Source organism: Osmia lignaria, chromosome 3, assembly GCF_051020975.1.
Source record: "Osmia lignaria lignaria isolate PbOS001 chromosome 3, iyOsmLign1, whole genome shotgun sequence".
In the NCBI taxonomy this organism is placed as follows: domain Eukaryota; kingdom Metazoa; phylum Arthropoda; class Insecta; order Hymenoptera; family Megachilidae; genus Osmia; species Osmia lignaria.
In genome coordinates, this window is record NC_135034.1 from 12,386,366 (window position 1) to 12,403,763 (window position 17,398).

General features: G+C 46.5%; 1 protein-coding gene across 1 annotated transcript; it reads right to left on the reverse strand.

Moving 5' to 3' along the window:
- Positions 1 to 1,070: 1,070 nt before the first annotated feature.
- bsk (mitogen-activated protein kinase dJNK) lies at positions 1,071 to 7,840 on the reverse strand. Its single transcript, XM_034338580.2, has 8 exons — positions 7,515 to 7,840; positions 7,204 to 7,333; positions 6,940 to 7,137; positions 6,731 to 6,865; positions 6,525 to 6,654; positions 6,295 to 6,453; positions 6,084 to 6,208; positions 1,071 to 5,967 (listed from the first exon to the last, which is right to left on the reverse strand). Exons 1-8 carry the CDS (start codon positions 7,652 to 7,654, stop codon positions 5,815 to 5,817), a joined length of 1,170 nt encoding a protein of 389 aa, XP_034194471.1. The 5' UTR covers positions 7,655 to 7,840; the 3' UTR covers positions 1,071 to 5,814.
- Positions 7,841 to 17,398: the final 9,558 nt, after the last annotated feature.

Sequence of the window (17,398 nt, forward strand, 5' to 3'; positions counted from 1 at the left end):
GGATGTAAGGAATGCAGGGATGTATATACTCGAACCAGTGGGTGCAAATATTTATTTTTTTGCGACTGATACGCATTATACGAGAATTACTGATACTAATTTTGGCACGTTTAAAGTACGTAGGGAAAATTATAAAAAGAAACGCGTATTAAAAAGTTGTGTACTCTTTATTCCCTTTATACTCCACTGCACATACACGACGTTACAGGCCTATATAGGTACAGACGGGTAAAGAAAACCTTGGTTTTTCAGCTTTTCTTTTATTCACTTTAAACCAACAGCGTCGCTTGAGCATTGGTTCGGTTCTGCCACAAAACAAAGATAAGGATGATCGTTTACGTTCAACTCCGGCAATGTCCGGATCTACAAGTTAACAACGCGTGCGACGCATCTCTCTCGCTCTCTCTCTCTTGCTTCTTCTCGTACTCTCTCTCCCCCTTTCTTTTGATACGTTAAATCGCCTCGCCCCGCTTTCAAGGATAATTAAAAAGATTAATTCGCGAGAGGAAGAAGAAAAATCGGTAAAAGATATCTGGACGCGTGTTCATCTATTCGTAATGGTAATGGTATTCGTAGAAGGCTAGAAAGCTGACGATCTGTCGCGAGGAGGAGGCGCTTTCGGACAATTTAAATAGGAACCCCTTTTTCTCGACTCGACTCGTCTCGCTTCCATTCCTCCCCATTCTTCCTTTCGCGTTCCACGATGCTCTTTTAATAATATAATCGTAATCGTAATAGTAATCGTAATAATAATAATAATAATAATAATAATTATAATAATAATAATAATAATAATAATAACTATGTCCTGGTCACTGTTCAATCGTGATAAGAAACCATAAAGATGATAATAATAGAATAGCAATAATTTAAAAAGTCACCGTCCGTCTTTGAGATTCTGATCCTTGTCAAGCTAACGTGTTTATTATATGTATAATATTTATAATTACGTGGCTCGTTCGCGAGTCGTACCGTTTCCGGTACAATTAATCACATTGCGATCACAAACAATACGCAACACGTTTTTAATCATCGTTGAAGATAAACCTTACTGTACGTATAAGAAGAGGTATATGTATATATACACACGACGATATCGATGCGTGTTAATAATTCTAACGAATAATTTACGCTTCCTTCGTGCAGCTGCACTGGCCACAGGGTGCTTCCTCTCTTCGACTAACCCTTTCCTTTTCCTTTCTTTAACTATCCGTTCCTGTCTGCCCGTCGGTTTGCCTTAGGAAGAGATCGAGGACAAAAAGGATCGTCTTCGAAGCTTATCCGTTGACGCTTTGTCGACTCGCTGAATTCAAGGGCCACGAGTACATCGACGTTCAACGAAAATAACATATATTTTTAGCTGCGTTCATTCATTGTAAGCGTTGTTCATCGAAAGGAGTTTTTTTTCTAAAAAAAATTCATTGTCGCGTAAAAGTTTCGTCGCTCGAATGTACTCGCGACCCAACCCGCTATCTTACTCGAAATTGTTTTATTGCTGCGGGCCTGGTTTTTTCATTTCTCTCTGTTGCTGTTCTTTCGCGAAATAGAGAGGAGCGAGGCGACGACGTTAACGAAAACGGAAGATCGCCGTCGGGTACATATCTAATCGATAGGTGTACGGACCACGCGTCCTCGTGTCGAGGTGTGTCAGCCAATCTCTAGCGCTATCATGTACGCTAATATGTACGAAGGAACGAGTTCGACGACTCCGTCTAAAAATCTATGTCCTACCGTTAATCTAATTTCTATTATATGCGTCGTATGCGTGTGTATCGGTGTTTCACTGTGTCACTGCGTGTACGCGTTCCTTCCTTTCTCCCTTTACTCCTGCTCTACCTTCTTTCATCACGCGTAAACACTACCGTAAACTAACACTTTTTCTCGCTACACGATCAACTACGTTCTCATTGCTAGAGTTTAGAGCAACATGGACAATTAGTATTTTCTCCTTTCCCCTCGTCATCCTATCGTCTGTCGAATCGAATCGTTCGAAAGTATGCATTCGCCGCATCGCTAAATCGCCTCTCTCACCGTCGCGCTAAAGAAACAGGATTATATATTCGTTAATTCGCTAATTTCATCCACCATCTATCCATCGAAAAACTTTGATGTCGCGTTGCCAGGTTTCAACGGGCATTTCAACCTCGAAGCGCGCGATATCGACGAATATCGTTAACGACGAGCCGATCGTTTGCTTCGCACACTCTCAAAGGCACGTCACTTTGTAGGTACCCGGTTTTTTAGATTTTTTTTTTTTTTTTTTTTTTTCTTCCACTTATGCTTCGTTTTCCTCTCACGACAGGCAATGGACACACGCGATATCGATATTACCTTATTAAATAATTTAACCGTGACCGACAATATTAAGTAGTATCGTTAGCGTCGCCGCTCTCCACAATATCAATGTTATAATATTACTATTAGCGTTAACATTATTATTATTTATTTATTATTATCATTATCGTTACCATTAGATTATTATTATTATTGTTGTTGTTATTATTATTATTATTACTATTATTATCGTTAGTTATTACAATTTCCCGTTGTCGGCTGTTACTGTAATTCAACATTGTTCGTTTACTGTCGTCTCACTGTCGATATCGCGCGTTAAGAGCTTGCGATTCGTTCTCGTCTGCGATCTATGGAAACAGGCTCCTTTTTCTATGCGTGTGTACGATCGCGCAAATTATTATAATCGCCTATCGCGTTATCATCGTTAAGTCTACCGCTATTGATATCGTATCGTTATTATTATCGTAATCGTTAACTATCGTTATTGGTACTACTATGTATATCGGTTAGATTCGGGTAGGATGAAATGAAGGATACGCGAGTTAACTTTCGTTCTACTTTAGCGAGAAAAGCCTCGAGGCCGATGCGCGACCGTGTCTGAAAGCTCTCTCTCCTGAAACCTGGCAATCCCGTTCCCAATCCAAATATCTCTACAGGAAGCGAATTAACGAGAAGAAGGAGATCGCTGCCGATTGGACGAAATTACCAATACTCGTTTCGATACAATAACGCGACCAACTTGGCGGAAAAGCGTGGAGAAACGGCGAGAAAAGCTTAAGCCGAGGAGAGCTCGAACGACTTTGCGTCGTCGCGACCGGACATAAAAGGAAGAAAAGAAAAGAACAAGACGGTCGACGAATGATCTCGCGCGAGTTTCTAAAGACTCTTCAGTTGGAAAGCACACGGAAGCCCACCCACGCACGCATGCATGCATGCATTCATCAACGCACACACGCACCTCGTATCCGAATTACCGTGTGCCATACAATTACGCGATTAGCAGTATCACCGTTACTTTATTATAATTAGTGTTACAAAAGCTTGATTATTTGGATCGGACTGTAGCAATATATTCACATAACTATCGTCGTTGGAAAATAAAAATTCAACGTTTACATTACAATTGTTCATCGTCTTCTCGATCGTCGACAACTCGATTCGTTACGAATCGTAATAAATACGGTATGTTCTATAATGTTCAATAATATTAATAATAATAATAATGAACAGAATAATAATAATAATTATTATAATAAAATAATAAACAAATAAAACACAATAATAATAATAATAATCACCTGTGTAGTCGTAGTCGTAGTCGTAATCTTTCGTCTAAGTCGTTATCGTCGTCAAAAAGCAAAAAACCCCAATCAATCTCGCAACACGGTTCGACTACTGTACAGATATTGCCAGAAACACGTCGTTTTGGAATAACGCGCATTCCACTTGTTCGAGCTTAACCTTAGAATGTACGTTCCTTGAGAAACAGGCAACGCTCGTGGTTCCTCTGCTAAAGTATGCGTTAACGTTAAACTGTGAGGGTCGCTGCTGGCCGGAGCGTCGTCGTCGTCGTCGTCGTCGTCGTCGTCGTCCTAGTCGTCGTCGTCCTAGTCGTCGGTCGAGAAACACCGCGCCGCATTGCGTCGCGGCGAAACCGATTCTTCGAACGACGAGCAAGCAAACGAAGGAACGCCGAAACGAATCGTATTGTTGTTCGTGTATCGCGTGCACGATCGCACGGCTATGAACGATCGTCGTCGAAACATTAGCTTCGCCAATTATTGCCGTTTTATTAGTCGACAGCGAAATTCCAAGAAATACGGTATAGCGTTTCTCGTGTATACAATATAATATATATATATATATATATATTTGTATATTTATATTATATTATTATTATTATTATTATTATTAGTGTTGTTGTGTTGTTATTATTATTATTATTATTATATATTATATATGTATAATCTAAATATCGCGTCGGCATTCGTCGTCGTGCAATGGCACGACGATCGCACGATTGCACAAAGAAAACGAGTTACCTAAGGAACTAACTAGCTAAAGACATTCGACAAGTATAACCGCGAATCGCGTCGTCGTAATACTCGAGGATTAATCGCCGCGACATTGCACTGTCAATGCATTCGGAAATGTTGATGGATTCGATCGCGAATCCGATGCTGCTCGACGACCTTTTATCTACGATAACTCTCGGTAAATTCCTCCGCTTAGCCGTGTTCGCTGGACGCTGTTTCGTTCGCCTCGTTCGCAACTTTTGCCACGCTTCCCCTTGCCTGCCGAGGGGATAAGCGTTTAATTTAGAAACGGTACGATTGTACAAAGTTGGCGATACAAAATATCGGTGGCGTACGAGCGCGCGAAAACGTTGAGACAAAAGCACGCGTTTGGAGTGGTCGCATATAAAAATACACAATGATCTCGTTCGTCGATTAAACCGCGTAAATCCTGATAAATTGAAATTCGTACTCTGAAAAGGGAACACTCGAGCTTTTTTCTTTTTTTTCTTTTTTTTTTTTCTTTTTAAACGAGACACCCTGTACACGTCGGACGCATTCGGAATTACGTACAAAACTGTGTTTTTACGATCGACGACATCTTATTTTACGCTCTTACGATATACGTTTCTGTCACACTCCTTGCAAAAGCAGCTTACTTAGACGCGTTCGATGCCGGAACACGACTCGAATCGTTCACCAAATTTTCTCTTTCGTTGCGCTACCGGTCGTCTTCGAACAACGAAGCCCATCGGTGAATCGATAGCGCAACGAAGAATAAATTCTTCTACCGTATTCGCGTCTTTCGCGTCTCTTGGTATCGCGTGCATCGAACGACGAAACGAAAAATAAACGGAGGAGCTGCAAAGACGACAGAGGGATAGCAGGCAAGGAAACGAAAAGGACGCAAAGTATCATCAGGCAGGAGCGATAGACTTTAGTTCCGTGTCGCGAATGAATACGCGAGAAAAGTGGCCGCTCTCTTTCTCACTCTCTCTTTCTCTCTTTGTCTATGAGCGAAGTCGATCGACAACGCGTTGCAAATTTCTATTAAGCTCGATCGTGTGTAAGCGGGGAACGTTCGTTGCGAACGAATGCGCGTTTCCTGTACGGAGGAGGAATATCTCGGAGGAGGAAAGAGGAGCAAGAAGACTGTCTGTGTGCTTTGGTTACGGGGATAGAGGAGCGTAGGTTTTCGCAACGCGCGCTCGTTATGCCTCGTACACTCGCGTTCAGACGGCATCTTCGGAGCGAAGCTCTCGTCGCAATTCTTCCCTTTTCGGAAAAGGAAAAAGAAACCTCTTGTCTGCCTCGCCCCCCCGTCTTCCCATCTTCGTCTCGAACGAAAACGCCGCTTCGTTTAACGTACGTCTCTCCCATGGACGTGAACGGTTTCTATTTCTCGCTTCTTCCCTTCTTTGCATCCCATCGTATCAGGTGTACGATAAATCGGACAGTCTAGATTCGTCCTCGAGGAGAATGCTGGCAATGTTTTACTCCGTGTCTACCGGGAGCCGCCGCTCTCGGACGTCTGAGCCACCGTCGCGGGATTGTGACTCGTCTCGTACTCCATCACCTCCTGGTAGATCAGCTCCTTCCACTGGTCCACCGTGTGCTCCCTCTCGTCCACGCTGTGGTCGTACGGTCCTGGTGCAGGCTGAAATAAATTCACCGCGTCCGATAAGAAGGATCTTATCGTTCTCTTTTCTTTTTTTTCTACTTGAAAAACCACTCTCGATTAACGGGTTAACGACGGATCTCCTCCATACTTACAGCGTTCACTTCGCCCTCGTCGTACCACACGTTTATGTAATTGTGCAGCAAAGCGTCGTCGACGGAGATGCGTCGTTCGGGGTCGATCACGAGCATGCGCGACAATAGATCTCTGGCTTGGCTGGCTGAAATGCAAAAGGGGTGGAGGGGAAAAAAAAGAAGTGCAAGCAACGTCTCGTCGCGAGCAACGAGAAGCCGTTTCGTTTCTCACCTTTCAATCTGTTGTGCTCCGACGAGTCCGAGGGAAACAACACGTCCGGAAATAACCTGTCGAACGGATATCCCGGATATCGTGGCCTGTTCTCCACGTAATTTCTCACCGTCGGCTGCAGCCGCTGCATGAATTCTTGCGCCGGCGTTCCGAGTTGCTCTGCAAAGCCCGGTTGTCGTAATTTACCGGTAATCGAAGGAAAAGAAGAATCGAAAGGGGAGCCAGCCTACCAATTATTTTGTTCCACTGGTCGATGTGATCGGTGCCGGGAAATAGTACACCGCCCCGAATCATCTCGCCCATGATACATCCGACCGACCAAATGTCCACGTTCTCCTTGTATCCCATCCCCAGAATCACCTGGCCACCATTCGAATCGGATTAATACCCTAGCCTGATTTGCTGTTACACGAGTGAAGTAGAAAACGCGTGTTACCTCTGGCGCTCTATAATACCGTGTCACCACGTACGGCGTCATCATGAACGTGGTACCGGCGGTCCTGGCCAGGCCAAAGTCAAGAATCTTCAACGTGCAGTCCGACTTGACCACGATATTGCTCGGCTTTAAATCCTACGACCAGAGAGAGAGAGCGTGATTAAACGAAATTAATTAGTCGAATCGGTAAACAGAGTAGCGTCGCTTACCCTGTGAATTATACCGGCCGAATGTAAGTGCTTGATTCCGCAGAGCATTTGATAGAGAAGGTAAGACATGCGCTCGTGATCCAGATCCATCTGGATCACCTGGCAAAGATTCGCGTCCATAAGTTCCATCACCAAGTAGACGTCTTGAAATTCGTCCAACGATCGCTGCGGCGTGAACGCGTTCAAAAGGCCAATTATCTGGAGGAAGAGATAAGCGAGCGAATGTTGAAGTAGGAGGTGTCGAGGGTCGGACGCGGTTCTTACATTTTTGTGATTGACCAGTTTCATCAGCTTAAACTCCCTGTAGGCCCTCTTTGCGTGCGTCACGTTCTGAAATGGTCTGGAGAGCTTCTTGATCGCCACATTCTGCGCGGTCACCGTGTCGTACGCCGCGCTACAACACGCACACAGACGATTCGCGAGATCGATCGAGCGGCCCTGGACACCTTGCAGTAGTCGCCCGCGAGTTTAAATCGGCTTTCGATTACGTAAATTACATGCCCTTTTAATCGGTTAGCGAGGGTACTGAAAGTCTGTCGAACGGGCCGCGAATCGGAAGAAGGAAAGAGACTTACCAGACGATTCCCTGTGCGCCGGAACCGATCGGCTTCAGGTTCTGGTACCGCTTGAGAATGGTGAATCTGGTGTCCCCGACTTCGACCGTGTAAAACATGGCGGACAGCCGGGTTGTCATATCAGGCCCCAGGTAAGGCATGCGCCTCGGTGCACGTCTCTCCTGCTGCACCTGTACCTGTACCTCCCCGCCGCTCGAGCACTCTTGGTGCACTCGACGAGGACTTACGCTCTTAGCCACTTTGGACGCGAGTTTCGGCGTAGCTGGCTGAAAGGATATCTATCGGTGGAGAGGCACGGGCCACGTTCGCGCCTCTCTCTCGCCCACCCGGCTTCTCGCTCGGTCTTAATCACTGGCCACTCTCTCGTTACCGACGACGACGACGACGACGACGCCGCCGCTTTGCCCGCTTCTCACGCTTGCCGGTTTCGTCTGTCACACAATCGTACGTAAACAGACGATTAGTAGTCGACGATACTCTCTTTTCGACCGAATGAAAAGAGAAAAAAAAGGGCGGTAGCTGGATATGGGTCACGAACATACTCTTCCTATTCTTTTCTGGAAAAGCCAGTTTCCTTTCTCTGAACCGACAAACTTTTTCCTTTTGACGACAAGTGGAACGGACAGACGGATCGGATCCTCCAAGTTTCGGTGTCTTGGTCGAAAATAGAAATTGGAGCAAAGTCGGCCAGACGTTCTCTCTCGGCCGCGAAAGAAAAAGAAGAAGGAACGGCCGTCGCGTCGGTCGAAGAGTTTTTGGTCAGACGGCCAAAATTAGAAGGAGGTGAACGCGCGAATACTTTGATGGAAGCGTAGCGATTTCTTCTGCTTACTGCTTAACTCGGGATTCCCCCCGCCGTTATTTATAGAAAACGTCGCACCGCCAGACATCGAGAACAACTCGCGCTAACCTTTTTCTCGCTAACTTCCTGTCTGCCTCGCTCAACCACCTTCCTTTCCATCATCTATTTTGTCTGCTGGTCCGCGTCGCGACGCGCTTTGCGACGCCACCTGCTACCAATTACATCATTCTCCTCGCGCCTTACCATTTTCTTAGACCGCCCACGAAACGTTTGCATTCGAACCGAGAGCCTTGCTCCTTTCGCGGATTAACCGTTTCCTAATTATTTCATCGAGTTAAATTGCAATTCGAGCAGATACCAGTAGGAGACTCGGATTCCTTAGCACGCTAGGTTGGACCGCCTCCAACGTGTACGCACAACCACCGACTTTGCATCGACGAAGTTGCTTTGGTCGTCTTCGCGTCGGCATAACTCATGGGACAAGAAGGATTTAAGAGAGTCGAGATTCGAGCCAAAGACGCGTAACCGAGGATTCTGTGCGAACATCTATGATTTAGGACCGCTGTCCCTATGAGATTCCGATGGATGGAGGGAGATTCGGAGATTGTCTCGTATATCTTTGGCAGTTCAAAAGACTTGTTTCTCCTTTTCCCTTTTCCCTTTTCCCTTTTCCCTTTTCCCTTTTCAGTGGAAGCATAGTCTGCTCTAGATACTCACCATAAACGTGCTGCCATTGTGAAGGTTCCAAAAGTCGTTGGCCTCGAAGCGACAACGATCTGCAAGCAAAGAAACGCAGCGATCAGTTTGCGACAAGGTGCAGAGGACGAGTAGGTGGTGACCACCATCGAGCGACGTCAAATCGAAGCAAAGAAGCTAAAAGTTGGGTCAGATGGAATCGAGGGAATCGCGAATGTCGAAACGAATATTAAATTTTCCTCGAAGCAACACATATTTCCCAGAGGACAGAGTGCTCCTCTTTTCCGGTAGAACGCGATTCCATTCTCCCTCTGCCGGTAGCCCATTTTCTCTTATCTGCGGCCAAAGTAATTGCACCGTCTCCTAGGATTATCGCCGTTTAATTCTTTGCGGAATAGCGCTAGCGCAAGCTACCGTTTCAATTCATTTGCGTAATTACGCGGCGACCTGGAGAAACGCGTGGAAAACGGCACGATGCAATCTCGTCCCTTCGTTTTCCACCGATCCACCAGCTTAGAAATCGGCTAATTCCAGATTAAACTTGGTCGCGATAATTCGTGCGACGGGGCTGTAAAGTTTTAACTGTTTTTCGTCGATCGAATATACCAACTAGGAACTTGCTGGACAAAGGGGAAAAAGCTAACGAAGGAAAGATTTCCCCGCGGAACGAATCGGAGCTCCGCGAAGGCAGGATAAACGGAGGGGTTCAATGAACTCGGGGCAGCATAAATACCGGTTTCAAGTTGTCAGAGGTGATGTACGAGCAAAGAGATACGATACGATACGATACGATACGATACGAAAGGCTGGCGAATAAAGGACGCAAAGGACGCAAGGGTCGATAGCGGTGGTGGTGTCTCGCCTCGATAACGCAACGATTATCGATGTCGTCTCTCTTCCTGCCCGAAGGAATGCAAATCAACGGATCTAGCTCTCGCATTTAGCCAGCCATCTTCAATCTTGGCGATAAAAAAGCTACTGCTCCTCAACGGAGGGGCATTTTTTTTCGATGTCTGTTTGAAAGGGGGTAACGAGTCTAATTGTGGGAAGAAGAAAGGGATGTTGGATGTTCGTTATCGAAGGTTAAATTGGTCGCGTACCTCGTCACGGTAATTAATTTCAATCGGTATTCCGGGTAGGTCGTGGAACGCGTCTCACCTCCGCGGATGACGGGAGTAATTAGCAACGGAGCGGTGGTAGGCTGTGAAAAGCGACAGAGGGGTAAAGAGGGAAGCGGCAAGCTCCGGTGTAGAGGAGAAATTCGCAAAGTTCGTCGACCGAAATTTCGCAAAGAGGGGAAACGGGGGAGAAGGAAGACGGAAAACGATCGAAATGGTCCGTAAACGAGAAACCGAGGAAACGTTTGCTTCTCGCGAGCCGACTCGCGACGATAATTGGCCGCTGGCAAAGCAAGTGGAGACGCGTATTCGCAGGGTGGTTCGTTCTGCGGAATAATTTTCAAGTCGACCGCGACCACCCAACTCGGCCTCCTTGCCTATGCCATCGAATCGACACTGACACGCGTGTCCCAGTCGTCTTCTACCTTAATATACGTTCCATATTTCAGTCTCCTCGTTCCGTTCCATCGCGGCTAATTTGCACCAGACCCGCCACGAAATCGATACTCGATTTTCGCCTACCTACTTCCGGGACCGATATACACAAGTAAATACCGAACGAGAATAATACGGCTCTTCCGTATTTTCCACCTATTTTGGATAGAGTTGCTTCGCGTGACGATACATAATGAAGTAACGCGGGAAATATAGGTCGGAGGTCAGCAATGGCTACCGTCTCAAATTAAATTTATTCGAATACGTGGGTAACAGCGACGCCGTGACGTCTTCTTTGATCTCTCGGCAAGCAAACTGTTTTCGGCGGCAAATTTCAACAATTTCCCAACGACGAACGAGGCTGGAAAATGTAGAGAGAGCAAAAGGTGGAAAGGCGCGTCGCGTCGCATTGGCCAGGATTAACCGTCTCGATCTCGGTTAAAAAAGAGGCGAATTGTGGCCCCGTAAGAAAAGGAGGAAAGTTAAGCCAAACGAAGCCAAGGGTGTCGCGTGCCGTCGCCGCGTCTTCTCCGTCCGTTCTTTCTCTATTTCGCGCCGCGCTCGTTTCTTTCGCTCATCTCGTTGCCCGACGAGTTATGCAACTCGCGAAGAAGCGGCTTTCGTCGAGGAACGCCGCTAATTGGCCGAAAATAAATGCCCTCGAACAAGCATTTTCTCCGTCTGCTACGTACTCCGCTTCTTCGTTTCCTTCGTACGTTGTCCTCTGCTTTCGCCTCGAGAAAATCCGAGCGACGAACCACGATGCGAATCTTGTCGCTAAAAGTTTTACGACAAACCGCTACACCGTCGGCATACTTTAAAGATAGCTCGAGCATGCGATGACAACGAAACACGATTCGATGCGCGAAAAGAAAACAGAAAAAAACGATCAACGCGGATTCAAACTGTCTCCGCTGAGCTTCGCATCTATTTAGAGAGCGCATACCTCGTCTCCGAGAAAGAATGCTCCGTCTCCGTCTCCGTCTGGACCTTGAAACGAGCATTCGACTAAAAATCTAATCGTCCACTACCAACCACCAGCGACGCGTTCCAAGATTCTTCCACTTCTTTCCTTTCGTAATCATCCGAATGCACGTAGACGAACGTCACGTAAACCGCGCGTCGAACGATTCTCTGGAGGATTTCGCGAGTCAGACGAGTCGTCGATTTGGCAGCCGTCACGTTCCTCTTTCTGCCAATTGCTCGTCAACCCGCGACAAAGTCTCCCTTCTACCCTCCGTCTGTTTCCTCGAAAAACCAACTGGAAGCTACGGGCTACATAAACTCTGTCCAATTGAACAAGCATCCTGTCTTTAGTCGGTAACGTTGACATTTTTAAAACAACGTGCAAGTCTACGGGTTGAAGTAGCTAACGAGCGACGCAAAGTAGGTCGTTCAAGCGCTGAGAAAGAGTTCGCTTTCAAAGCACACAGAGACGCGTTATGTTCGTTAAACGAATTCAAGAATTTCCGCCGGCAATCCGTTGCACGCCAGGGATATACGTTAAAGGTAAAATGTAAATGTCTACATATTTCTCTTAATACTTTCGTCGCTTCTGGAAAACGTAGCTCGCTGATCGCTCAGCGATACAAAATTTCCAACGATTTCGCTCCGTTTCACTCTATTACTTTGTCCCTTCGCGTTCTCCGCTTTCCACGGAGAACGAAACTTCAATTTTCCGCCTCGTAACGAAACGGTTGCCTCGCGAGACGAATTCTCGAACGAAGAATTTTCATTTAATCAGTTGCGTTGCTTTCGCGTCGAGTTTCGATCTCGCCGAACGGAACACGGATGCCAAGATGGAAAAGAGGTAAACTTTGAATAGGGGATGAGAAGGGAAAAAAGAATTTTCGATTAGTAGGAAGAGTGCGCGCGCGTGTCTATCTGCCACCGAGCTCTCCGTTATTTGCATCAAAGCACTCCTTCTTTCTACCCTTGCCGCCCTTTCCAGTATCTAGGATGATCCTCACCAGTCTTTTCAGCCGAATAAACCGTGCCCCTTTTCTATCTTTCGTTCAAGCTCGCGTGTACCCAGAAAATGTCTCCGGGCAGCGTGTCGTTCGCTGCTCGTTGGAAAAAAAAGACCAAATATAGAGACAACCGAGAATTTAAATAGTTTCGCGAGTCAAGTCGAGTCTAATTAAACGAAAAAGAAAATAAGACTTCACCTGCTCTCTTTCTCTTTGCCTCCTATTTGAATCGCTTATACGATATTTCGATTGTAAAGAATCTCTAGCTATCGCGATACACGACTTTTCAAACATTTCTTTTCAATCTGTCTATATATTTCAATATGTATGTACGTAGACGCGTTCCGGATTCAAATCCCTGGAAGCTTTCGTTCGATTTATAATAGAAGAACGCTCAATTTGAAGCGTAAAGATCGTCGAGAGTGGAAGAAATTGTAGGTACACGATGCGAGGCTACTCGCTCGAGCATCGACATTCAAAGAGAGACTAGTTCTCCGTCTCCGTGCTCCACTAGCAACGAAACAATAGCCTCGAAGAAAGGCTCTGGCTGCATTTGTTCGCGCCTCGTTCGGATGCTTTCTCGCGAAAAGTAACGCGCTCGCGGGAAATCAAAGAAGCATTCTCGTTTGCGCTCGACTCTGCTCCAGATGTTCGTTTCGTCGGTTGTAACGCGCCACTTCAGACCCATTTACTTGAGTAAAAATTCTCTTTCCTTTCCCTCTTTACCCCCCTGCGTTTGATTCCCACTAGAGGAGAGTCGTTAGCCCGGTTGGAATGTCCGACATAAAGTTTCAAGGGGTGAATTATCGGGGAACGATGCGGTCGCGACACGCGTTACGAACAACGTTCGCCAATATGGAAGGAACAGCTGTGCGAGATCGAGGATAAGCACCGGTGCGCGTTCAAACGATCGACTGGCACGCGATTGCTACTGCACCACCGGGATCTTCAACACGCTTCATTTCTTAGACTATCCTATCGCATACCTTTGCTTTCAAACCCCTCCCAAATCGAAGTGGAACGAGAGAGAGTAGTAGACTTACTCCCGATACGATGAAAGAAGAATAACGTCGTCGTCGAGACGGAAACGTAACGTAATCCGCTCGTAGAGGGATTCCATCCTGGAGAACTAGAATCCTTGGCTATTTCGACAAACGGAGACGTCGTTAAAAGTCACGAGTGCACCGGCTTTCATTTAAAATGCAAATTTTCTCGATGAAACGGATAGAAAAAAAAAAATTTCTTCTCTTGTTCGCACTACTACTGTTAATAAATTCTTATCTTGGAATATCCAGCTTGTAACAACTTGAAAAAAAAAAGAAGGAAAATCTCGTTATCGCGGTGCACCACCGTTGCGTTGTTTCAAAGGCACGCGCGCACGTTTGGAATATCGATGAAACGTTCGCTGGCCACCGGTATATCGTGGACAATACCGCGCGATATCTCATTCGCGTGTTCCGCTTCGAGTTAATAGAGCTTAATAATATAGATCGCGCACGGGAATTTCAAGCATTCGATGCCACGTTTACGATCCCTTTTCGAGAAGGGTTGCAAGAATGCGAACGCGACCGGCCGGCTATACAAAGCCATATGTGGATCGATTCGATCCCCGAGGATCGTCCCGAATATTATTCAGCTTTAACTTATATACTGGAGGAAGATTAGGCAATAACAGGATTTATTAACGCGCAAAGGCTCGTAAAAAAAATCTCGTGCTAACTGGTGCTGCTCGTCGTTAACGGTAGATCTCGCTTTCGTTCGCCCCTAAGCGAAAGTGGACAGCATTCGAGGAGATCGATGGCTGACGAATGAGAGGAAGCAAAATAGTAGGTATCGAAATAGGGAAAAAGGTGGTAGGTTAATTCTGGTTTGAGTAAGTCGGTCGTGTATCGAAGGCAGGAAGCGTCGGTGGCAGCGCAGATCCGCCACATAAATTGTCCATGAAGGCGAGGCTGACGCCGACGCCAACCTCGACGCCGACGCCGACGCCGACGTCGACGTCGGGTCAGCTACGAAAACATTTGCGGATACAAATTATGCGCGATCCGTCGGCATTAACCACTGACTTACGCGAACTTGAAACGATAAATGATAAACGGCGAAGAGATCGACTTCAACATTGTCTTGTTCTCCATGCGATTGTGAACAAGGCGTAATTTGCAATTATCAGAAGAGAAAAACCGAGGTTGAAACTCGTGTCTTCTTTGTGCAATGATTTCCAGCGTATTCCGCGATTTCCAGGGTGCCACTTCAAAGCGACACGCGGACAGAAACGGAGCTGGCACGTTTCTCAGAACGCTTTACGAACCGTCGCGAGAACTTTAGCCGCTTCATTTGCTGGATTTAGAATGAATTATCGAGGTATTAACTTTGCACGGACCGAACCACCCTTCCTCGGATGATGTACGGCGCATCCTACTCTCCCTTTTTCTCTTTTCCCCTCTCCCGCCTCGTCAAATGTTTTCGATCCACCGAACCCCCTCATCCAAATATCTATCTGTACCAATCCGGGTAATAACGCGTTAAGAAAACTGCCAACAGCTTGGCGAACGTTCAATTTCAAACAGGTGCATACATTTAAAAACCTGTGCGAACGGATGCGACACACTCTCCCAAGGAATTTAAGAAACTTTCGACATTCCGATAAACTAATCGACGCGTTCCTGCGACGTTTCGTCTGAATCCCCCGGAGATTCTCGTGTCTCACGGAATTACGATTACATTCCAGTCTAGCGGAGAAAGTATCGATCGGCACGAGTGTCCTCGCCAATAATTTTGTCTAATTAACCTGACATTCCGTTCGAGATTGCCACCTCCGTCGTTTAAACCGATCGAAAATGGTTTTTATTCGAGGACGATAGAAGCGAGTGCTGCGACAAACTGAAACTCGCTCCATAAGCGGATCGATTGGTGCGTCTGCGCGATAGTGGATGGATAAAAGGGTCGTTTCGAGTAAAACGGGAAGAAGAAAAAGAAAAGGAAAAGAAAAATCGTCTTAGGTAGTCGAAACGGAAAGAGAAGCGATCGTTGACGAAAAGGGTGGCTACTAGCGAACGCGTTTTTGCGCTTGCATAAAATTATTAACCGGTAACCGTTGCCTCTTCCTCGTGCCACTATCGATTCCGCGTATTTATAGGCAGCACGAGAAAGCGGTAACCCGGTCGTCGCGCTCACACACACATACACCAGCATACTTTGCTCCAAAAGCGTCCCTTTGCCGATGCAAAGACAGAGACGAGGAGCACCGAGGTTTCTAGCAGTGGCGGATTTGCATTACCGCTAATTGCTCGTAAGCGTTCGATTGCGGGCACCACGTTGACGAGGAAGATTCGGCTTTGGGCTATCGAGCATTAACAATTATAACCCGTTCGTTCAATTTGCCTTTGAACTCGTCCTCGTGGCTACGTGCCGGTGCAAAAATTACGCGCGAAATCCCGTCACGCGGCGACTCGTGTCGATTTACATAAGAATGCCTACTGGGATTCGTTGAAACGCAGTCGGCGCCGAATACGAATCGACGTTTTCCTCTGTCCCCAGCCTCAGCTAATCGATAACATTGCGCTAGCATAAATTAGCATAAACAGTCAAATACCTATATCGGCTGCGTTTCATTTCGACGCCACTGACTGACGATGAGAGCAACAAACTAGAGAGTGAAACGCTTTGCGTTGCCTAAACATCGCAAAGGTTTGAACGAACGTCGAAAAAGAAAAGGAGAAACTCCGTTTAGAAATTGACCGGAGACACGCGCCCATCTCCGGCCTTTTCCGGCATAAATGTAAACCGGCTGCTTTCCAAGCTCGCCATCGCCGCTCCGAAAACCATCCACTTTGCTCGAGCATCGAAACGGTCTGTGAAAACAAATGGAAACAGGGGTGGCTGGTCGGGTTAACGCAAACGAAAATAGCGTCCGCTCGAGGGAGACCCTAACGGCTAACGAACCGCAAAGCAAAAAATCGACTAGGCAAACGTGAAATCGATACAGGGTTTTTCGGCCGGGTAATGGAGGATACGCGATACCCTTTCGTAGCTTTTTGCAGCCGCATTTTCACATGCCCTACGGCGCGGCGCGGCGTAGCGCAACTCCAAAACACCCGTAAACCTGGATCATCGCGGGATTAAATTTCAGAAACCCGATTTCTCGATTTGCCATAAAACGTTACGGCAAAAATTCGCTTTTCCAAGTTTCGCGGACGACCAGCGAATATTCGTGGGAAATAGAAATTTTGTTAACGACGATGTCTTGAAAAATAGACAGAAGATCGACAACGCGTCTTGTCAATTAACGAAACAAAGTATAATTTGCTAATTTATAATCGTAGCGTGTTTGTTGCCACGATACGGTGACACGATACTGTTCACGCGTTAACTTAATAATATACGAAACCGTTTGAACGAATGCCAACTACATATCTTCGACTGCGCCTTGCAACTCGAGCCCCGACCAGCAATTATTGTCTTTACCCTCTGTCTTCTTGTTTGCCGAAATTTAATCGCCGCATAAGATACGAGACGCTTATGATTCTACTTTACGATAGGCTTCACACCTACAACCTCTACTTTTACCTCTACTTCTTTGTCGAATCGTAGAAACGAAGACTACATACCACCCTAGCGCACTATCTGAAACATGCGTACAGTCGAGAGTCTCGTAATTCTCCGGGGGTTGATTCGCTCTTTAACGCGGTCTCACCCTTCGCTACCTCTCGTCTTCCTATCGTTTTCCTCGTCCCCTCGTATCCTGTCATCCTTCCTAGAGAGGAAACAGTCCCTCCCACGACGTTACCTCGAATATCGTAAACTCGACTTACGTAGCCGGTTGCCGGTTCGCTCGATAACCGGAACAGAGCGTTTCCTACGTGC